The sequence below is a fragment of the Tenrec ecaudatus genome, chromosome 10 (genome assembly GCF_050624435.1).
Source record: "Tenrec ecaudatus isolate mTenEca1 chromosome 10, mTenEca1.hap1, whole genome shotgun sequence".
NCBI lineage: Eukaryota > Metazoa > Chordata > Mammalia > Afrosoricida > Tenrecidae > Tenrec > Tenrec ecaudatus.
In genome coordinates, this window is record NC_134539.1 from 64,856,745 (window position 1) to 64,874,980 (window position 18,236).

Consider the following 18,236-nt stretch of genomic DNA (forward strand, 5'->3'; position numbering starts at 1 on the left):
GTACGATTTCTCACCAAAGGTGCTTCTAATTCCAAAACCGTCCTTTGAATCCTCTTTAGAAGTTTTAGGAAATTGTTTATACCTTCAGCCTGGTAGCACCACCCCATCAGGCGAAGTTTGCTTTTCCATAAATGTCTACCTCTAAGTCCGCAAACAGCCTGCCCCCGTCAGAGCCTCCACCCGCAGCGAAGGACAAGCGAAGAGAGAAATGCTGCGTCTTGTATTTCCAGTTCTTTCTTGAGGCCCTGGGAGCATGCGCAGCCGGTTTAGTTCGGGCCTTATAAAAGTCAAATGAGCACAAGCAACACATTAACCCTGTCAACCAGAGAGAACCTAAACAGCTTCTGGGTTTCCTCCTGCATGCCCCCTCCCTGCCGTCCTGAAGCGCCCCCCTCCCCCCGCCCCCCCCCCCAGCTGTGCCGCGGAAGAAGACAGTAAGTGTAAGCTGACAAGGCAAGCATAGTTCCCTAATCCCCTCCTTCATTAGGACAATAAATGAGCATCTTGCTACTTCATTCAATGCATTGCTTCTGTTTTTTAACCAGCAGAAGGACATTTTGGTATTTCAGGCAAGCTTCGCTCCCCCAGTGCCCCCCCCACCCCACACCCCGCTTCCATGCTATGTGTGTCACACTGCTGTGTAAGTATCGGGGCCAGCCAGGAAACCCCATTGTAACGGCAAAGAAAAACACCAGTGGGCATCCCCGGCCCTTTCTTCTCATCGCGCTGTTGACCAGAAAGGAGCCCTGGTGGCAGAGGGGGTTACCCGGCGGCTCTGCCTGGTCTGCCAACTGCAGGGTCAGCAGAATGAAGCCGCTAGCCCCTCCGCGGAAGAAAAGTGAGGCTTTCTACTCCTGTGCAGATTCATGGTCCTGGAAGCCCCACCCAGAGGAGAAGTCTGCGCTGCCCTGCAGGGTTGCTTGCCTGGAGTCCCTTCGGGGTTACAGATGGCTCTCACACTGGATTGCTAACCAAAGAGCCTGGGCCAGGGCAGGGCAGCTCTGAGGACACGCCCTGAGATCTGCGTCCATGGAATCCTGGCCACTGGAAAAGCCAGGCAGAGCAGCAATGCTCGGACGCCCAGGAGGGCCCCAGAATTGGAAGCAGCGGGTTCTATGTGGCTGGCTGTCCACAGCAACCGCTGCTGAGGCTCCTTCGCCTGGAGCAGAGCTTCTCAACCTCCTCATGCTGCGGCCCTGCCATAAGTTCCTCACGTGGTGGTGACCCCCAACCATAAAATTATTTTCATGGCTACTTCACAACTGTAACTTTGCTAGTGTTATGAATTGGTCGACCCCTGTAAAAGGGCCGTTTGACCCCCAAAGGGGTCATGACCCACAGGTTGAGAACCGCTGCTCTGAGGAACACAGTCCCCGAGTCTTTCAGAATGAAGGCTTACTAAGCTTACTGGAAGCAGGGAGCCATGGGAAAGTGAGGCTGACTGGCCATGGAGTCATTTGTGAAAAGCACAAATCTTCCCAGAAAGCTCAGACTTCTTTGCGCCATCCATCAGCCTTTGGAAATAGCATTAAAAAAAGATTGATTATAGAAGTCAACATGATCATTTTTAAGATGCCCCCCCCCACCCAGAGTGAAAATATCAGCCCCAAACAAATCAGAGCCCTCCAGGAACAATCCCTGGAATCCTGTCTTAAATGGCCAGCCTCCTGTTGTGAAAAAAGCAGGCCCGTGTCTCACCCCTCTCCGGAAGCTGAGTTAGCTCCTGTGACCTCTGCGGACATCTCTCTGGGATGATCTGGGACCCATCCGTCTGTTGCCCGGATCATTGGCTCAGGGGGAGGGGAGCAGGCAGAAAAGTCCATGGCTTCGACCCGTGCGAGCCTTTGTGAAAATCCCCACCAGACTTCAGGGCCAACCTTGTCAGCCATGCTGTCCATCCCGCCACCTCCTGCCCTCAGCATTTGCTCGTCTCCCTTCCATGTTGTGAGCTCGGCTTTTGTCTGCGTGACTGTCTCGTTTGTTTTGAAGAAAAAAAGCACTTTTCTTTTTCCCGCCCCCGCCCCCCTCTCAGTTTGGACTGCTCCAGGCACTGACCTGCATGATGGCATCGGTCGCTGGCGACACTCACGCTGGCATAAGGAGATGGCTGCGGCCCTGGTCCTACCCGCTGAATGGCCTTTGTGCTCTCTAGAGAATGATCGTCCGGGGGTTCCTTCTGGACTTCCCAAAGCCATGTTTTCTTTTGTGTACTAGCGTCTCTCGTAGACTCTCAGGATGATGAAGCAATGCTCCCTATTCACTAACCAACTGAGTTTGCCCTTCCTCCTGGTTTCTGAGGAGCTCATAGTGAGCATCCTTTGTGAGGGCCTTGCCTTTGGCTGTGAGGAAGGTTTTCTACTTGGGCCAGTAAAAAGGGGTCAGCCCTATGGCATTCTGTGCAGTATGGTGGGTACAGAGTGGGTGCGCACCCTAGTAACAAAGCAAAAGCTGAGGAGACTGGTCCAGGACGGCGTTTGAACAAGCCGTTCTGTCTACATCTGTGTGTCCTTGGTATGAGATATTGCCCAAGACACGTAGAAGGGCCACTTACTAGAGCTCAGTGGAACAGGCTGCTAACCACAAGGTAGGCAGTTCAAACCTACCAGTTGCTGGGAAGGAGAAAGGTGTCAGATGTTTCAATGGCAATGGGAAACCTTGGATGTGTCCCTGTACTTCTCTGTTTACGTCATCAGTCTAATTAAGATGGTCTCAAAGTAGCATTAGATCCTGTGAGCTCATGGGCATCCTTGGGTAGCACAACTGGTGAAAGGTAGACAGTTCAAGTCCCCCCCAGAGACACATCTAACTAACAAATTTCAGGCGTCCACACCTTTTAGGACACAACTGTAGTATGATACACTTGGGATCACTATGAGTCAGAATGACTCAATTACAACTGGTTTATGAGCCCCTGAGCGATAGCCCTGCCACTGCCTACATAAAAAGGCAAAGGAGCGAGTCTGGTTTATATCAGCGGAGAAAAGGGGCATCTGTTTGAGACTCAGAGTGGCTCTTTTGAAGTGGAAATGGAGAGCATGTACATAATCAAGGGCAACCGTGCCAAAGAATTGTAACGAGGAGTTTCTGTTCTTCTTCTCTGTTTACCTCTCTTCTTTCACTGCAGGAGATTCAGGTACTCTTCTCCGCAGCGTTGCTGGAAAACTGACCCTGGAAAGAATGAGAAGAGTTGCCCCTGCTGTGTGTGTGTGTGTGTGTGTGTGTGTGTTCGCATGTGTATGTTCTGGTTGCAACTGTACCATCCTTCCTCCTCTCTCCACCCCATTTGCTGGCCTGCAAACTTGTGTCACCTCCCTTTCATATCTCCCCGTCCTGCCTCAGGTAAGACTTGTCATCCTTGCTTCAGAGGGTTTCTGAAGGCACCAGGTAGGATGACCCGTACCCCTCAGCACATATGCCCGAATTCACCGTGTCTAGTGACTAGAGTTTAATAGGATTAATTTCTTAAATCAAACCAGAAATGAATTATGCTGCTGCCAACAGGCAACCTCACTGAAGGAAGCTGCCTGCTCTCAAAGTTGTGGATGCATTCAACCCACTTGAAGGCACTGGGGAGGGATAAGAAAAGCAAATTTTCCTAGCCATTCACTTATTGCATGTTAGCAGCAATCAGTCCCTGAAATCTTGGCAAGTTCTGGCAACCGTGGTACCAACTCTTGACTCACGAGGAAAGCTGCTCATGGAAATAATTTTCTTCTTTTTCCTTCCTTGAATTATCTCATCCTCTCCTCCCCTGTCTTCTCCTCTCTCTTTGCCACTCTTCCCTTCCTACAGCTCCTCTCACCAAAAGTACACAAAGCCATCACCACTTGTGTGGTTCAGGAATCTTTGTGTAAATGCATTTATTACTTAGAAACCGACTGAACAAGACACTACGGCGTCACAGGGACAGACAACACTGGCATAGATATTTGAATCGCCATTTAAACCGACTTCCAGAGTGGAGTTTATAAACCTCAGTGTGTTTTTAAAATTTTTCCTTTAATGTCTTCAGAAATCTCTAGAAATCAGGGAAGAAGTGAAAGTACCTGACCAGCCATAATCTTGACATTATGCTGACACCCTGGAGTTTTAACCACAGCTCCATTTAGAAAAATGCTTTTGAAAAGAGGTTTCTTACTTGTTTCTAAGTTGAATTTATTTTGCATAGTGCTTACATGTCGGGCTGCTAACTGCAAGGTCAGCAGTTAGAAACCACCAGCTCCTTGCAGGGAGAAAGAACAGCGTAGTCTACACCCCGTAAAGAGTTATTGTCTCAAACTCACAGGGGCGATTCTGCCTCGTCCCAGAGGCTCACTATGAGTTGGCATCCATTCCATGGCGGTGGGTTTGGTTGGATGGCCTCTCTTAATGAACTGAGTCTTTTGCATTGTACGAAATCTGACTCGCAGACCTTTGTGGGCCTGGGATCGGTATAACTACATCAATAATTCTTTGGTGGATTTCCACTCAGAACTGTATCTTCTTAAACAAGAGTTTGATGGAGCAAACACGCCTTGGACTAACGTAAACACCCCCCCCACACACACACCACGGTCCTTCATGTTGTGTTCTAAATGGAAGCCAATAAAATACTGGAAAAGGTGGAAAGTCTAGATCAGTGGTTCTCAACCTTCCTAATGCTGTGACTCTTTCAGACAGTTCCTCATTTGGTGGTGACCCCCAACCAGAAAATTATTTTCGTTGCTGCTTCATCACTGTCATTGTGCTACTGTGGTGAATCAAGCGACCCCTGTGGAAGGGTCACGCCACCCACAGAGGAGTCTCAACCCACAGCTCGAGACCGCTGGTCTGCAGGAAAGCCACTCCACCCGTTCCACACCCATGGGATGTATCCGATGTATACTCACATAGGAAGCATCTTCCAAAATATGTAGCACAAACACTGACGACAACAACCTCAAATTACTCTCTCCCCACCGTCTCTGCGGTCAGTCTCGTTATCTGTGTTCCAAACATTATTAAGCTGCCTTTCAAAAGGGATGCTCTTCCCGATGTTTACCCAGCCAGTGCCTTACTGCTGAGCACCGTCACCAGGCAGGTCTTTAGTGTCCCACAAACCAACCTGCCAGGGTAACCTCTGGGGACGCTGGGTCAGGTAGGTCCTGTCCTAGCCGCAGCTTTAAAGAAAACTCTGTTGAATGATGCTGAAGTCCTGATGGCTAGATGACAGAAATGGCAAGTTTCTAAAAGGGAGATTGGAAAGTGAAATTATTGGGCAGCATTTTTGTTTTTAAGTGTGAAAGACACACAAGGTTCCAGTCACTTGTTTGTAGAGCTTTGGTCAGCACCTGCCATACAAATAACAACAACCCCCAAGAGCTGACTTACACAATCGGGCAATGGCACCTTATTTCAAACCTCTCACTAGTGGGGGAGTTGTCCTGAGGTATATCTGTATTCACCTTGACCCTTAGGCATGTCAGGTGCCTCACTTGCTACCTCTTCCCGGCCTGTTTTCTCACGGCTGCCTGTGTTTGCAAGTCACTCTTAGCAAGTCATCCTCACGTTTTCACCCAATTTCAAAAGAAGTGGGCTTTTAGCCACACTCTCCTTGACGCAGCCCCTTCCACTGTGAGGCTAGGCACAGAACCCAGTGTTCGGCTCAGAACTCTCTGTTTACCCCCACATGGCCTGTTGAACCCAGAGGCCCCTGGGGCATGACAAGCCAAGGCACCAGTGACCTTGACATCAAAATGAAGTTGTTGTTTGACGCAGCTTTACCCTAGTGTCTGATCACAGGAGTGTGTATCTCTCAGACGACGGTGTAGCTCAGTGACTAAATATTTCCCTCAAATTGACTGGAGTTTAAATTTAAACTAAAGAATATTAAATAACCCCCTTTCTACATCATTCAAGGAAACATTACATAAACTAGCTTTTAAACATTTGTAAATTAGAAAACTGTAAGTCAAAAAGTCCTGTCTGCCCATTCTTTGATAAATTATTTACACAGCCCATTCACAAGTGTACATGACATAGGTAATCACCCATGAAATCAATACATGCCTAGGAGCCCTGGTGGCAGAGTGGGTTATGCATTGGGCTGTTGACTTCAAGGTCAGTAGTTAGAACCCACCAGCTGCTCCATGGAAGAAAGAGGAGGCTTTCTACTCCCATAAAGAGTTACAGTCTTATCAACTCACAGAGGCAGTTCTAATCTGTCATATACGGTCCCTGTGAGTCACTATCAACGTGATAGCAATGAATATAGTTTGGGGTTATACTTGTATACAAATATATTTACACTGTCTACTGGTAGTCCCAAATTTATGGCATATTGGTGTTCCAACAACCCACACTTAGCATAGCCCTTTTGTTTTTGTAATGATTTGTGTATTTCTGATGGTGCTTATATGTATGCTTATAGAGAGAGATCAAAATATGTCTGTACATTTATATGTCTTTTCCCATCTCTCAAAGACAAGTAAATCCTGGGTTTCTAAAGATACTGATAAAGACAATAATTTTTAAAATGAGATAATTGATTTGTTTCAAAACCGACTTACAACTGAGTCATTAGAACAGAACCCCATCATAAGTCAGGGACTATCCACAGAACCCCATCATAAGTCATGGACCATCCACAGGACCCCATCAAAGTCAGGGACTACACACAGGACCCCATCATAATCAGGGACTACCCACAGGACCCCATCATAATCAGGGACTACCCACGGGACCCCATCATAATCAGGGACCATCCACAGGACCCCATCATAAGTCAGGAACTACACACAGGACCCCATCATAAGTCAGGGATTACACACGGGACCCCATCATAATCAGGGATTACACACAGGACCCCATCATAAGTCAGGGACCATCCACAGGACCCCATCATAAGTCAGGGACCATCCACAGGACCCCATCATAAGTCAGAGACCATCCACAGGACCCCATCATAAGTCAGGGACCATCCACAGGACCCCATCATAAGTCAGGGACTACCCACAGAACCCCATCATAATCAGGGACTACCCACAGGACCCCTTCATAAGTCAGGGACTACCCACAGGACCCCTTCATAAGTCAGGGACTACCCACAGGACCCCATCATAAGTCAGGGACTACACAAAGGACCCCATCATAATCAGGGACTACCCACAGGACCCCATCATAATCAGGGACTACCCACGGGACCCCATCATAATCAGGGACTACCCACGGGACCCCATCATAAGTCAGGGACCATCCACAGGACCCCATCATAAGTCAGGGACTACACACAGGACCCCATCATAAGTCAGGGATTACACACGGGACCCCATCATAAGTCAGGGACTACACACAGGACCCCATCATAATCAGGAACTATACACGGGACCCCATCATAAGTCAGGAACTACCCACAGAACCCCATCATAATCAGGGACTACCCACAGGACCCCATCATAATCAGGGACTACCCACAGGACCCCATCATAATCAGGAACTATACACAGGACCCCATCATAAGTCATGGACCATCCACAGGACCCCATCATAAGTCAGGGACTACACACGGGACCCCATCATAAGTCAGGGACTACCCACAGGACCCCTTCATAAGTCAGGGACTACCCACAGAACCCCATCATAATCAGGGACTACCCACAGGACCCCTTCATAAGTCAGGGACTACCCACAGGACCCCTTCATAAGTCAGGGAATACCCACAGGACCCCATCATAAGTCAGGGACTACACAAAGGACCCCATCATAATCAGGGACTACCCACAGGACCCCATCATAATCAGGGACTACCCACGGGACCCCATCATAAGTCAGGGACCATCCACAGGACCCCATCATAAGTCAGGGACTACACACAGGACCCCATCATAAGTCAGGGATTACACACGGGACCCCATCATAAGTCAGGGACTACACACAGGACCCCATCATAATCAGGAACTATACACGGGACCCCATCATAAGTCAGGAACTACCCACAGAACCCCATCATAATCAGGGACTACCCACAGGACCCCATCATAATCAGGGACTACCCACGGGACCCCATCATAATCAGGGACTACCCACAGGACCCCATCATAAGTCAGGGACTACCCACAGGACCCCATCATAAGTCAGGGACTACACACAGGACCCCATCATAAGTCAGTGACTACACAAAGGACCCCATCATAATCAGGGACTACCCACGGGACCCCATCATAAGTCAGGGACCATCCACAGGACCCCATCATAAGTCAGGGACTACACACGGGACCCCATCATAAGTCAGGGACTACCCACAGAACCCCATCATAAGTCAGGGACTACCCACAGGACCCCATCATAAGTCAGGCACTACCCACAGAACCCCATCATAAGTCAGGGACTACCCACAGAACCCCATCATAAGACAGGGACTACACACAGGACCCCATCATAATCAGGAACTATACATGGGACCCCATCATAAGTCAGGAACTACCCACAGGACCCCATCATAATCAGGGACTACACACAGGACCCCTTCATAAGTCAGGGACTACACACAGGACCCCTTCATAAGTCAGGGACTACAACCAGGACCCCTTCATAAGTCAGGGACTACCCGTATTTTATCCACTGAAAGAGAATTATGTGTGCATATGTATAGAAGAATATAGTGTTTAAGATGATAGAAATATACTTATCCTACCCACAAACACACACTCTCCAAGGCCTCCCACTTTATCCTTTAGGTTAAATATTTTCTTGTTCAAAGCTTTGACTCGGTTACCAATGTCTTTTTGTTTGTCCCCCAGGCTACTATGGGGACGGTCTAAATGCCATCATTGTGTTTGCCGCCTGCTTTCTGCCAGACAGCAGTCGGGCGGATTACCACTATGTCATGGAAAATCTTTTCCTGTGAGTGATATTACGTCGAAGCGCTTTGCATTGATCGCTGTGAGCATGGAGTGGCAGCTAGAGCACCATTAACAAAAGAGAATATGCACAGGCTGTGATCGAAGCCCGGGAAATCACTGTCCACAAAAGCGTGCCTCCGGGACCGAGGGCCCTTTCAGGGAACTCCTTTGTCAATCAAATGGATGGAAAACAGAGGGAACACGTTTCCCAGCACTTTGAAAGCTGGTGGCATGGCTTTGGGGAGGAGGGTTATTTTTGTTTCCCAATAACATCTCCGTCGCCTGACCCAAGCCTGACTTTCTTTTTCGCTGCCCTCTGTGTTGCCCGTAATGTTTGATAACATCGCGGACAATTTTGAAAGTCAGGTTTTTAACCCAAACATTTTACGAACTACCGTACCTGCATTTTTGGGAAAAGATAGCCATGAACGTAAATGCACAATACTCCCTCTCAGAGAAATGATCACACAGGTAGCCGCGTTCTTCCCGAGGGGAGGAGGCAATATGCACACTACTCCTGAATGTCTCGCATCCTGTAATATAAGTGATATATAATTATGGTGTCAGCAGCACAGAGAATGTCAGGTGCGCACTGAGGATGCCCCTCTTCCTTCCTGTGATCAGATATGTAATAAGTACTTTGGAGTTGATGGTGGCCGAGGACTACATGATCGTCTATTTGAATGGTGCAACCCCAAGACGGAAGATGCCGGGGTTAGGCTGGATGAAGAAATGCTACCAGATGATTGACAGACGGTATGTAATACCATGATCGAATCCTTACTTTGACTTCCTCAGTCACCTCACCCTTGTTCTTTGTTAATCTCTCAGGGAAATGATCGCACTGTATGAACATTTAAATTAATCATATTGGAAATTATAAGCTATAAAACTACCAACATATGGACACATGTGGTGCCCCATAGTGAAATGAAGAAAATCCAAGATGTTTAGGAAGCGTTGCAATTGCAAACCTGAGGGACAGAGTCTCTTTTAAGCTATACACATGCAATTTCCTCCTGGAGGTACATCAAAATACCCGGGATTCTTTACTGGTATCATGTGGCCCTGTTGATGTTTATTTGCATTGGATCTGCGGTGACGTGGACAAGTATTATGCCCTTATTTCAGCACTTACTCATAGATAATCCAAGTTAAAGTCAAGCAACAGTCTACACAGTACCTTTGTGTGGATTCGAATCCATAGTGATTACACTGGAACAAAACTTTGGATTGCCATCGGCAGGGAAATGACCTAAGAACTGCACGTGTACTTGATGTCTCTCCTGTGTTTGGCGTCCTCATTGATGTGGCTCTTAAACAACAGTACAGGCTCACCTTGTCTGTCTGACTGCTGTACTCATCGAATGCATAATCTAATACTCAAAGAATAGTTTTTCCCGTCCTGAATCATGTACTTGAAAGTCAATGAGATTAAAATCGTAACTAGAAGCTATACACCCAGCATGAAATACTGCGATTATTTTCAAACCAACACTCAGTAAGATCAAATAACTTGTCTAGGCTGCTTTTAATCGTGAACGCAGTGCCCTGCCTCCAAAGACTGTTTCTGGAATTTCTAGGGGACTACATTGCTTTGCTCCCCTCACCTTTAGTGTTCAGCCCCAGTGTGGTGGAGTCAGATCAGACACAATTCCCACACTGTGTCTCCAGTGTTGAGGGTGAGGTTACAGAATGTAGCACCTCATCAGGCTCGACCTGAAAACACTCATAAAAGGGGGGGGGCATGGGAGGACATGAGAGGGGGGGCTGGGGAAAGGAATGGGGGATCTAACAAATCCAGGGGAAAGGGAACAGCAAGTGATCTAAAATCAATGGCAAGGAGGGCATAGGATGCCTGGTGGGGCTTGATCAAATGCAATGTAGCCAAGAAGAATTAATGAAAGCCAAATGAAGGTGGAACATGATAGTGGGACAGGAGGAAAGTAAAAGGAAATAGAAGAAATAACTAGGAGGCAAAAGACATTTATAGAGATATAAATATAGACCAGTATCTATGTAAATATATTATTATATAACAATAGGCATATAGATCTATGTACATATATTTATAAGTTAAGTATTAAGGTAGCAGATGGACATTAGGCCTTTAATCAAGTGCTCCCTCAACATAAGAAGGCTTTGTTCTAATAACTTGGAGTTATGTGGTGCACACCTTCCCGGCATGATGGCTAAAGACAAAAATGGGTGCATAAGCAAATATGGTGAAGACAGCTGATGGGGCCCGGCTATCAACAGATATAGTATCTGGGTTCTTAATGGCTTGAAGATAAACAAGCAGTCATCTAGTTGATAACAAACAAAGCCCACATAGAAGAAGCACACTAGCCTGTGTGATCATTAGGTGTCAATGGGATCGGGTATCAAGCATCAAAGACCCAGAACAAAAAATCATTTCAATGTGAATGAGAGGTAGGGTGGAATGGAGACCCAAAGCCCACATGTAGATAACTCACCGAAGGGTCATACGGAAGAGAGGAGCCAGTCAGGGTACAGTATAGCACTGATGAAACATACAACTTTCCTCTATTTCTTTAATGCTTCCTCCCCACCACTATCATAACCCCAATTCTACCTTACCAGTCTGGCTAGACCAGAGCATGTACATGGGTACAGATAAGAGCTTGAAACACAGGGAACCCAGGACAGATAAACCCCTCAGGACCAATAATGAGAGTGGCCATACCAGGAGGGTAGGAGGAAGGTTGGGGGAGAAAAGGGGAACCCATCACAATGATTGACATATAACATCCACCCCTCAGGGGGACAAACAGCAGAGAAGTGGGTGAAGGGAGACAGTGGTTGGTGTAAGACACAAAGAAAATAATTTATAAATTATCAAGGGTTCATGAGGGACGTAGGGGAAGCAAAGGGGGAAAATAAAGAGCGGATACCAACCAAAGGCTCAAGTAGAAAGATGAGCCTTTTGAAATAAAAGAAAATGAAATGTTTTGAAAATGATGATGGCAGCATATGTACAAATGTGTTTGAGACAATTGATGTATCGATTGTGATAAGAGCTGGAAGAACCCCCAATATAATGATTTTTTTTTAAAGAGTGAATGCTGTCCAAAAGGGTGAAAATAATGCTACAAAGATCAAAAACATTCACAAGCCAAAATGTTTTTAATGGTTTATAATTGAATGGACTCCACGAATACAGCTTCTGTTCTGCATTCGTTGTTGGAAATTTGGAATAACTGGAAAATTGCTTGAATTATAAGGTTTTAAATTATGCCACAAAAGCATTCTGTTTGTTAATTATGGCCTTTTTACCTTCCTACTCCCTCAAATTGTATATGCCGTATTATTATTTGAGGATACCTTTGCTACTTTAATTCCTAGTATGGTGAGTAAAGACTAAGCTTTTTAAAACTTTTTTCAAAATAGGTTGCGGAAGAATTTGAAATCATTCATTATTGTTCATCCTTCTTGGTTCATCAGAACAATACTTGCAGTAACACGGCCTTTTATCAGGTATGTCTATAAAAATTAATGTATTATCAGTCCCTTCTAGAAACATAGATTCCTTGTGTTATAAATCTATAGGTCATAAACTAAAGAAAAATATATTTTGTTTCCTTCTTTCCTGGAAAGCAATTTGATGCTATCCTTCTGAAGTTCCTAATTCTGATTGAAAAATTGTTTCATTAAGAATATTTTCTCTCCTGGTCATTCAGAGAAGGATCTCTAAATTATATGCTCTAAACATGGGGATGGAGGAAGGGGAGAGACTTATTTGAAATGAAGGCTATTTTGTAGAGAACAAAGAAGTAAGGTGGAGGCAATGACAAAGACTCCCTAAGGATAGAAGCTGGAGTTAGACCTCGTCTTCTCCCATTTCCCCTGAACAAATATAATGCAGGTCATTTTGAGAGCTGTGGTTTGAACGTCCATGAGGATGTTTGGTTTTATTTCAGTTCAATTTGGTGAAGATATATCGGCACTGATTATATATTTGGTGTTCTATTACCTCATAGAGGAACCCTGGTGGAGTGGGTATGCATTGAGCTGCTAACTTTAAAGTCAAAAGTTCAAAACCACCAGTGATTCCAAGGGAGAAAGATGAGACTTTCTAGACATGACAAAATAATAATAATTTATAAATTATTAAGGGTTCATGAGGGAGAGGGCAGGGAGGAGGGAGGGGAAAAATGAGGAGCTGATACCAAGGGCTTAAGTAGAAAGTAAATGTTTTGAGGATGATGATGGCAACAAATGTACAAATGTGCTTGTCATACGATGGATGGATGGATATAAGAATTGTATGAGCCTCGAATAAAGTGATTTAAACAAAGAGAGAGCATTACATACAGTTTGTGAAACTCAGAAGAGCAGTTCTCACCTGCCCCATAGAGTTGGTGTCAGGGAGTTTGAAGTGTTTATTACCTCATATCTTAGGGACACCAGAAAAAGTAAAATAGCCTCCTACTATAGTAAGACTCGAAGCCATTAAATAAATGGAGCAATAGGCTTTTATTCTCTGGAACCCTTATACATTAAAATTTTCCAGTCCCAAAGTTATTAATAAATTCCTAAAGAAACTTCTGAAAATTTAATTCTGAAAAAAAAGTTAAAGGGTAAAATCTTTAGTTTCTTTTTTGTGTAGATTGACTCTGCCATCCAGATTCTGTTTATTTAATATTCACTTGTATTTATTTATTATTCCCAATCTCTACTTCCAACAATTAAGAGGCGAGATTCACCTAGTTTCTTCTCCGATGTTAGTCTTTTACCAACAACACAGAAAGCCACTTATTTTAATAACACAAAATACTTTGACAAGAGAATAGGAATCACTGCACACTCATGGGCTTATGTAAGATTTGTTGTTGGATGTTTTTGAGTCGACTGGGACTCATAGCAACCCCATGTGACATGCCCCATAGTATTTCTAGGTTGTAATATCTTTCTGTGTGTGTGTTTGTGTTTGTGTGTGTGTGTGTGTGCGTGTGTAAGAGAGAAAGAGAGAGAGATTTAGGTGAATGTTTACATAACAAATCATCAGTTTTTTTACCTAGACATCAAAAGATTTTATTGTAATATTTACTCACATCGGCCTTTGTGCTTTTATACAACTTGAAGTAATTACAGGATTTTAATTTCTTAGAGTGGTATCCTTGGTTATTTTCCTGTGCAGTGTACTTGTATCACATGCTTTATAAATCCACATCCAAAAAACATCAATTCCATTCCTTATCTGAAAGGCTGAAATTCACAATTGTAATCAAAGGTTAAAAAAAATCTCTTTAAAACACTTTCAATAATTTATCAGTGGCATATGTGTTGTTGTGTTGACATTATGGAGCCGGAAGGCATTCTCTCACACTAGAAAAGTCACCGTGTAATTATAATACAGTATGTACAGATGTATATATACTGAAAACGTTCAAATTTTAATCACAGTCCACTTTCAGTTCAGTAATTTCTCAGGGGAATCACTGAGGGAGGTATAGGATCTTTGTGGCCAAATCAAAACTTTTCAGTTTTAATTCTTGTACAGGCAGGTTTGATTATGCTGATCCACGCCGTGCAGCGGTGGCAGGTTAGGTAAAGGCACATTTTTGCTTCTAGAGTCTCCAAAGGCTGTTTCGCTTGGGAATACCCAAGAATTCTCTTGCAGAGAATTCCTGCCATAGGAGCTGTGTTCCTGAAAGTATGTACCATCACTAGGAATGGCTCTCTCATTATCGGTCCATGCTTGGAGAGCTGCCTTCTGTGGAAAGATCTTTGTTTCTCCTGGTGGGGGAGAAGATGTGGCATGAGAAAACGCTTTGCCATTCGGTGAGAGAGACTGATGTCTTTTGTATGTTGCAGTCAACTTGGTCAAGTGCAGTTTCATTCTGTCTCTCTCAAGGTCTTCAATGCACTCTACTGGAGTACAGGCTTTCTTAATTGCAGTTGGGGCTTTCAGTTTTCTTAATAGTTTGGCTGGTACTTGAGTTGCCAGGTGTAAATTAGACATTTCTTTCTTCAGTTCCCAGTATGCATGCTGCACATTATCACTTGAAATGCTTAGTCTCTGGAGATCACTGCTCTTCTGGTTGCCATCTTGAGACAGGGCCATTTGTTTGGACTTTTGTAGCTCTATTTTGAGATAACTACATTCTTTCTTCATCAGTTCCAGCTCTTGCTCCAAACCATGGATTTTCAGGTCACAGCTCAATTTTTCTACCTCCCAGTTTGATGTGGGAGGATTTAAATTCCTCATCCCCTGCTGAGTTTCCACCTCTGTTCTTAACTGGAAGAGTTCTACTTCCTTAGACTGTAGTTGTTCATTCAGCAGTTTCAAAGATTCAGAGTTGACTTTATTCATTTTATCCAATTTGCTCTTCAAATTATCTCTGTCAATGCAGACTTCCCGATATGCGTGATAGGCTTTGTTTACTTGTTTTCACCCCACAGAACTTGTTTCTTCATCTAATTGAGCTCCTATAAGCTTTTCTTCTAAAAATCTTACTCTTTTCCTTAACAAAGTGTTCTCTTTCTCTGAATCCTTAAATCGCTCTTTGATGTCTTCATACGCTGTTGCAAGAGCAAAGTGTGAAGTGAGAGTCGCATCTCCTGCATATAGTGAGCCTGGAGTCATTACTACTTCTCTTCTTTTAACCTTTTCATGATTTAGAATACAGATGTCATCTTCTACCAATGTATCCATGACAGCCCGAAGCCAGGCTCCGCAGGACTGTCCCCAGGCCCGCCGAGTTTCAATTCTCCTCCAATGTTTGGCAATGGATAAAAATCAACCTGGATGGCCAGGGGTCACCACAGGCTTCTGGTTTCCTGGAGGACACCGCTTCCCCAACGAAGGCAGCTGCTTCGGCAGCGCCAAAGAAGGATTTCCATTTCTTTCGCCACAACTGTGCCACCCCTGGCGTGACCCCTGCCCCTCCTCAAGGGCCTGGGGTTCACAAATCATCAGTTTTACCTATCATCCGTTTCTACTCAACTAGTTAGCCTAGTCTCTTAGGATTTTGAGTTCTGCTCCACATTGTTCTCCTACTTTGTCTTCTGCTGTATGGGTTGGAAGCCACTCGTGGGCAGCTAACAACAACACACCACAGGATCGCCCATGGTGGTCCTCTTCAGAGCAGTGAGCAGTTGCGGCCGGGCCTGGGTATCATTTGTACTGGGAACCGATTGCAAGGCTTTGTCCCACAGGCAGCTGGGTAGGTTCGAACCACCGACCTCTGGGTTTCCAGCCAGACCCTGCACCATTCTGGCTCCTTATAAAGGATTGTGAAGTTGATTTAACAACTTATTCTTAGGCATTACAGACATTTAAAAAATGTTTTTTCTCAAGAAACAACATAACCTATGTTCCTTTCAGATAATGAAATAGAATTCCGCACTATATTGAACGGCATTTCAAGGTGATACTGATGACAAATAATTATAAATCAAGGTTCTTCTAGCAGCTAGCCTAACATTTTACTAGGATTTAGCAGGGAACTTGTTCTATTGGGAATAGACATTCTATGAAAGAAAGAAAGAAAGAAAGAAAGAAAGAAAGAAAGAAAGAAAGAAAGAAAGAAAGAAAGAAAGAAAGAAAGAAAGAAAAAGAAGTTATAAGATTATAGTATATAGTATTGTGGAACATTCTATATATTAGTTTATTGAGTCATCATGTCAATCATTTCATTTAACCCGAAGGGCAGCCCTCTCAGGAGTGTGTGCAACTTGCCGTTTTCATTGCACGAATAAAAGTCCTGGAGCCCAAGGAGGTCAAACAACTGCCTCAGCAGAGCTAGCAAGCTTCCTCCGTACAGTATTAAATCATATTTGAGCCTTTGTGGCTGTCTAGTCCCAGGCCGAGCTGCTCACCTCTGTCATTGTATCAGTAAAGCAACCATAGATAATACGGAAACGAAGGGAGTATCATTGTGTGCTAATAAAACTTTATGTATGAACTTCCCATTTTAAAGCAATTTCCGTTTTCTAAAAAAAAGTGAAGGGGAAATACACGTGGATTGTACCTTTGGTGATGCCCTCCTGACCATGGACCAGGGCTGTGACGAGCCTTGCTCTCATGCAGAGTGAATCGGAAAGTGGATTGTTGCAGATAGATGCGGTTCAGTTAAAATTTAGCACCTTCTCATTGGATCTCTCTATGATCCATTTAAAATTTGTTCTAGTTTTTAATATTTCAATTGAGGTTTTATCTATTTTACTTTTTCTTTATTGTTAAGTGTTGTTTTTAATGTTTTTCTTGTATGAAATCCAGGACAGGTAAATCTATAGTGACAGTAACTGGATTCATGATTCCTTGTGGGTATGGCAGGGAAGGTTGGGGGTATTGGGGAGCTAATAATTATGTGTACAAGAATGAATAAAATGCTCAAAAACTGATTATAGTGATAATTTTGCAACTCTTCTTGATGCGAGTGAATTATTAAATATTATGATATGTGAATTGCATGCCAATGAAGCTTAAAAAGAAAATTTTAAAGAAAACTTTATATACTGACCTTGAAACTTAATTTATACTCTTTTTTGAAATATTTTAAACTATATTTTAAAACTGTTTACAAATGTTAAAACTATTCTTGGGCGCAGGGGTGGGGGAGACACCAAGCTTACTGCCATCAAGTGAATTCTGACTCACAGTGACCTTATAGGACAGAGTAGAACGGTCTCTGTGGGTTTCCAAGATTGTAACTCATTACAGGAGTAGAAAGCCTCATCTTTCTCCATCAGAGAGCCTGGTGGTTTTGAAAGGCTGACCTCATGGTAACTAGCCCAACATGTAATGTTTAGTCCATTACACCACCAGGGCTCCTAAAACCAATCTCAAAACACGCACACACACACACACACACACACACACACACACACACACACACACACCCCGCCACTAGTTAATTCCAACTCATATCATGTTCACCCTACGGAGAGGGTTTCTGAGATTGTGAATCTTTATTGGAGTCAGTCACCTCATCATTCTGCAGCAGAGAAGCTGGGGAACTTACCCCTCACCTTGTAGATAGCAGCCTACCACCAGGACACCTCTTAGCTCACAGGCTATAAAAAATCCAGACTGCAAGCTGTTTGTTGTAACACATCCTAGGAATGATATAGTCAGACCGAATCCAACTGCCTGCTAATTAAAGAACAAGCCATTATATGCTACAGCTAGAGCCAGTAACACCTTTAAGACCCCTCCTTGGATATCAGTTTATATCAGCATATAACCAACTCTTAGATGTAAAAAAAGAGGTCATTAAAATGGGCCATTCAACTATATCAAGTGTTGGGGTAGGTGCTGGACATGAAGAAAACACTCGTCTCAGTTGCCAGCCTCCGTTCCCAGCAACGAGCAAGCAGGCATAGCCAGGCGAGTCACCGGTTGCAGTCAGG

The 18,236-nt window shown here is 44.4% G+C and overlaps 1 protein-coding gene and 1 pseudogene across 1 annotated transcript in view; one reads left to right on the forward strand and one right to left on the reverse strand.

The window, feature by feature from the left end:
* The window catches only part of PRUNE2 (prune homolog 2 with BCH domain), a 308,041-nt gene that overhangs the window by 270,431 nt on the left and 19,374 nt on the right, over positions 1-18,236 (forward strand). The window contains exons 14-16 of the mRNA XM_075559541.1: positions 8,757-8,859; positions 9,483-9,614; positions 12,270-12,356. Coding sequence (XP_075415656.1) covers positions 8,757-8,859; positions 9,483-9,614; positions 12,270-12,356 — 322 coding nt within the window. The remainder of the gene's footprint in view (positions 1-8,756; positions 8,860-9,482; positions 9,615-12,269; positions 12,357-18,236) is intronic.
* LOC142457990 (5-azacytidine-induced protein 2 pseudogene) lies at positions 14,184-15,582 on the reverse strand (annotated as a pseudogene).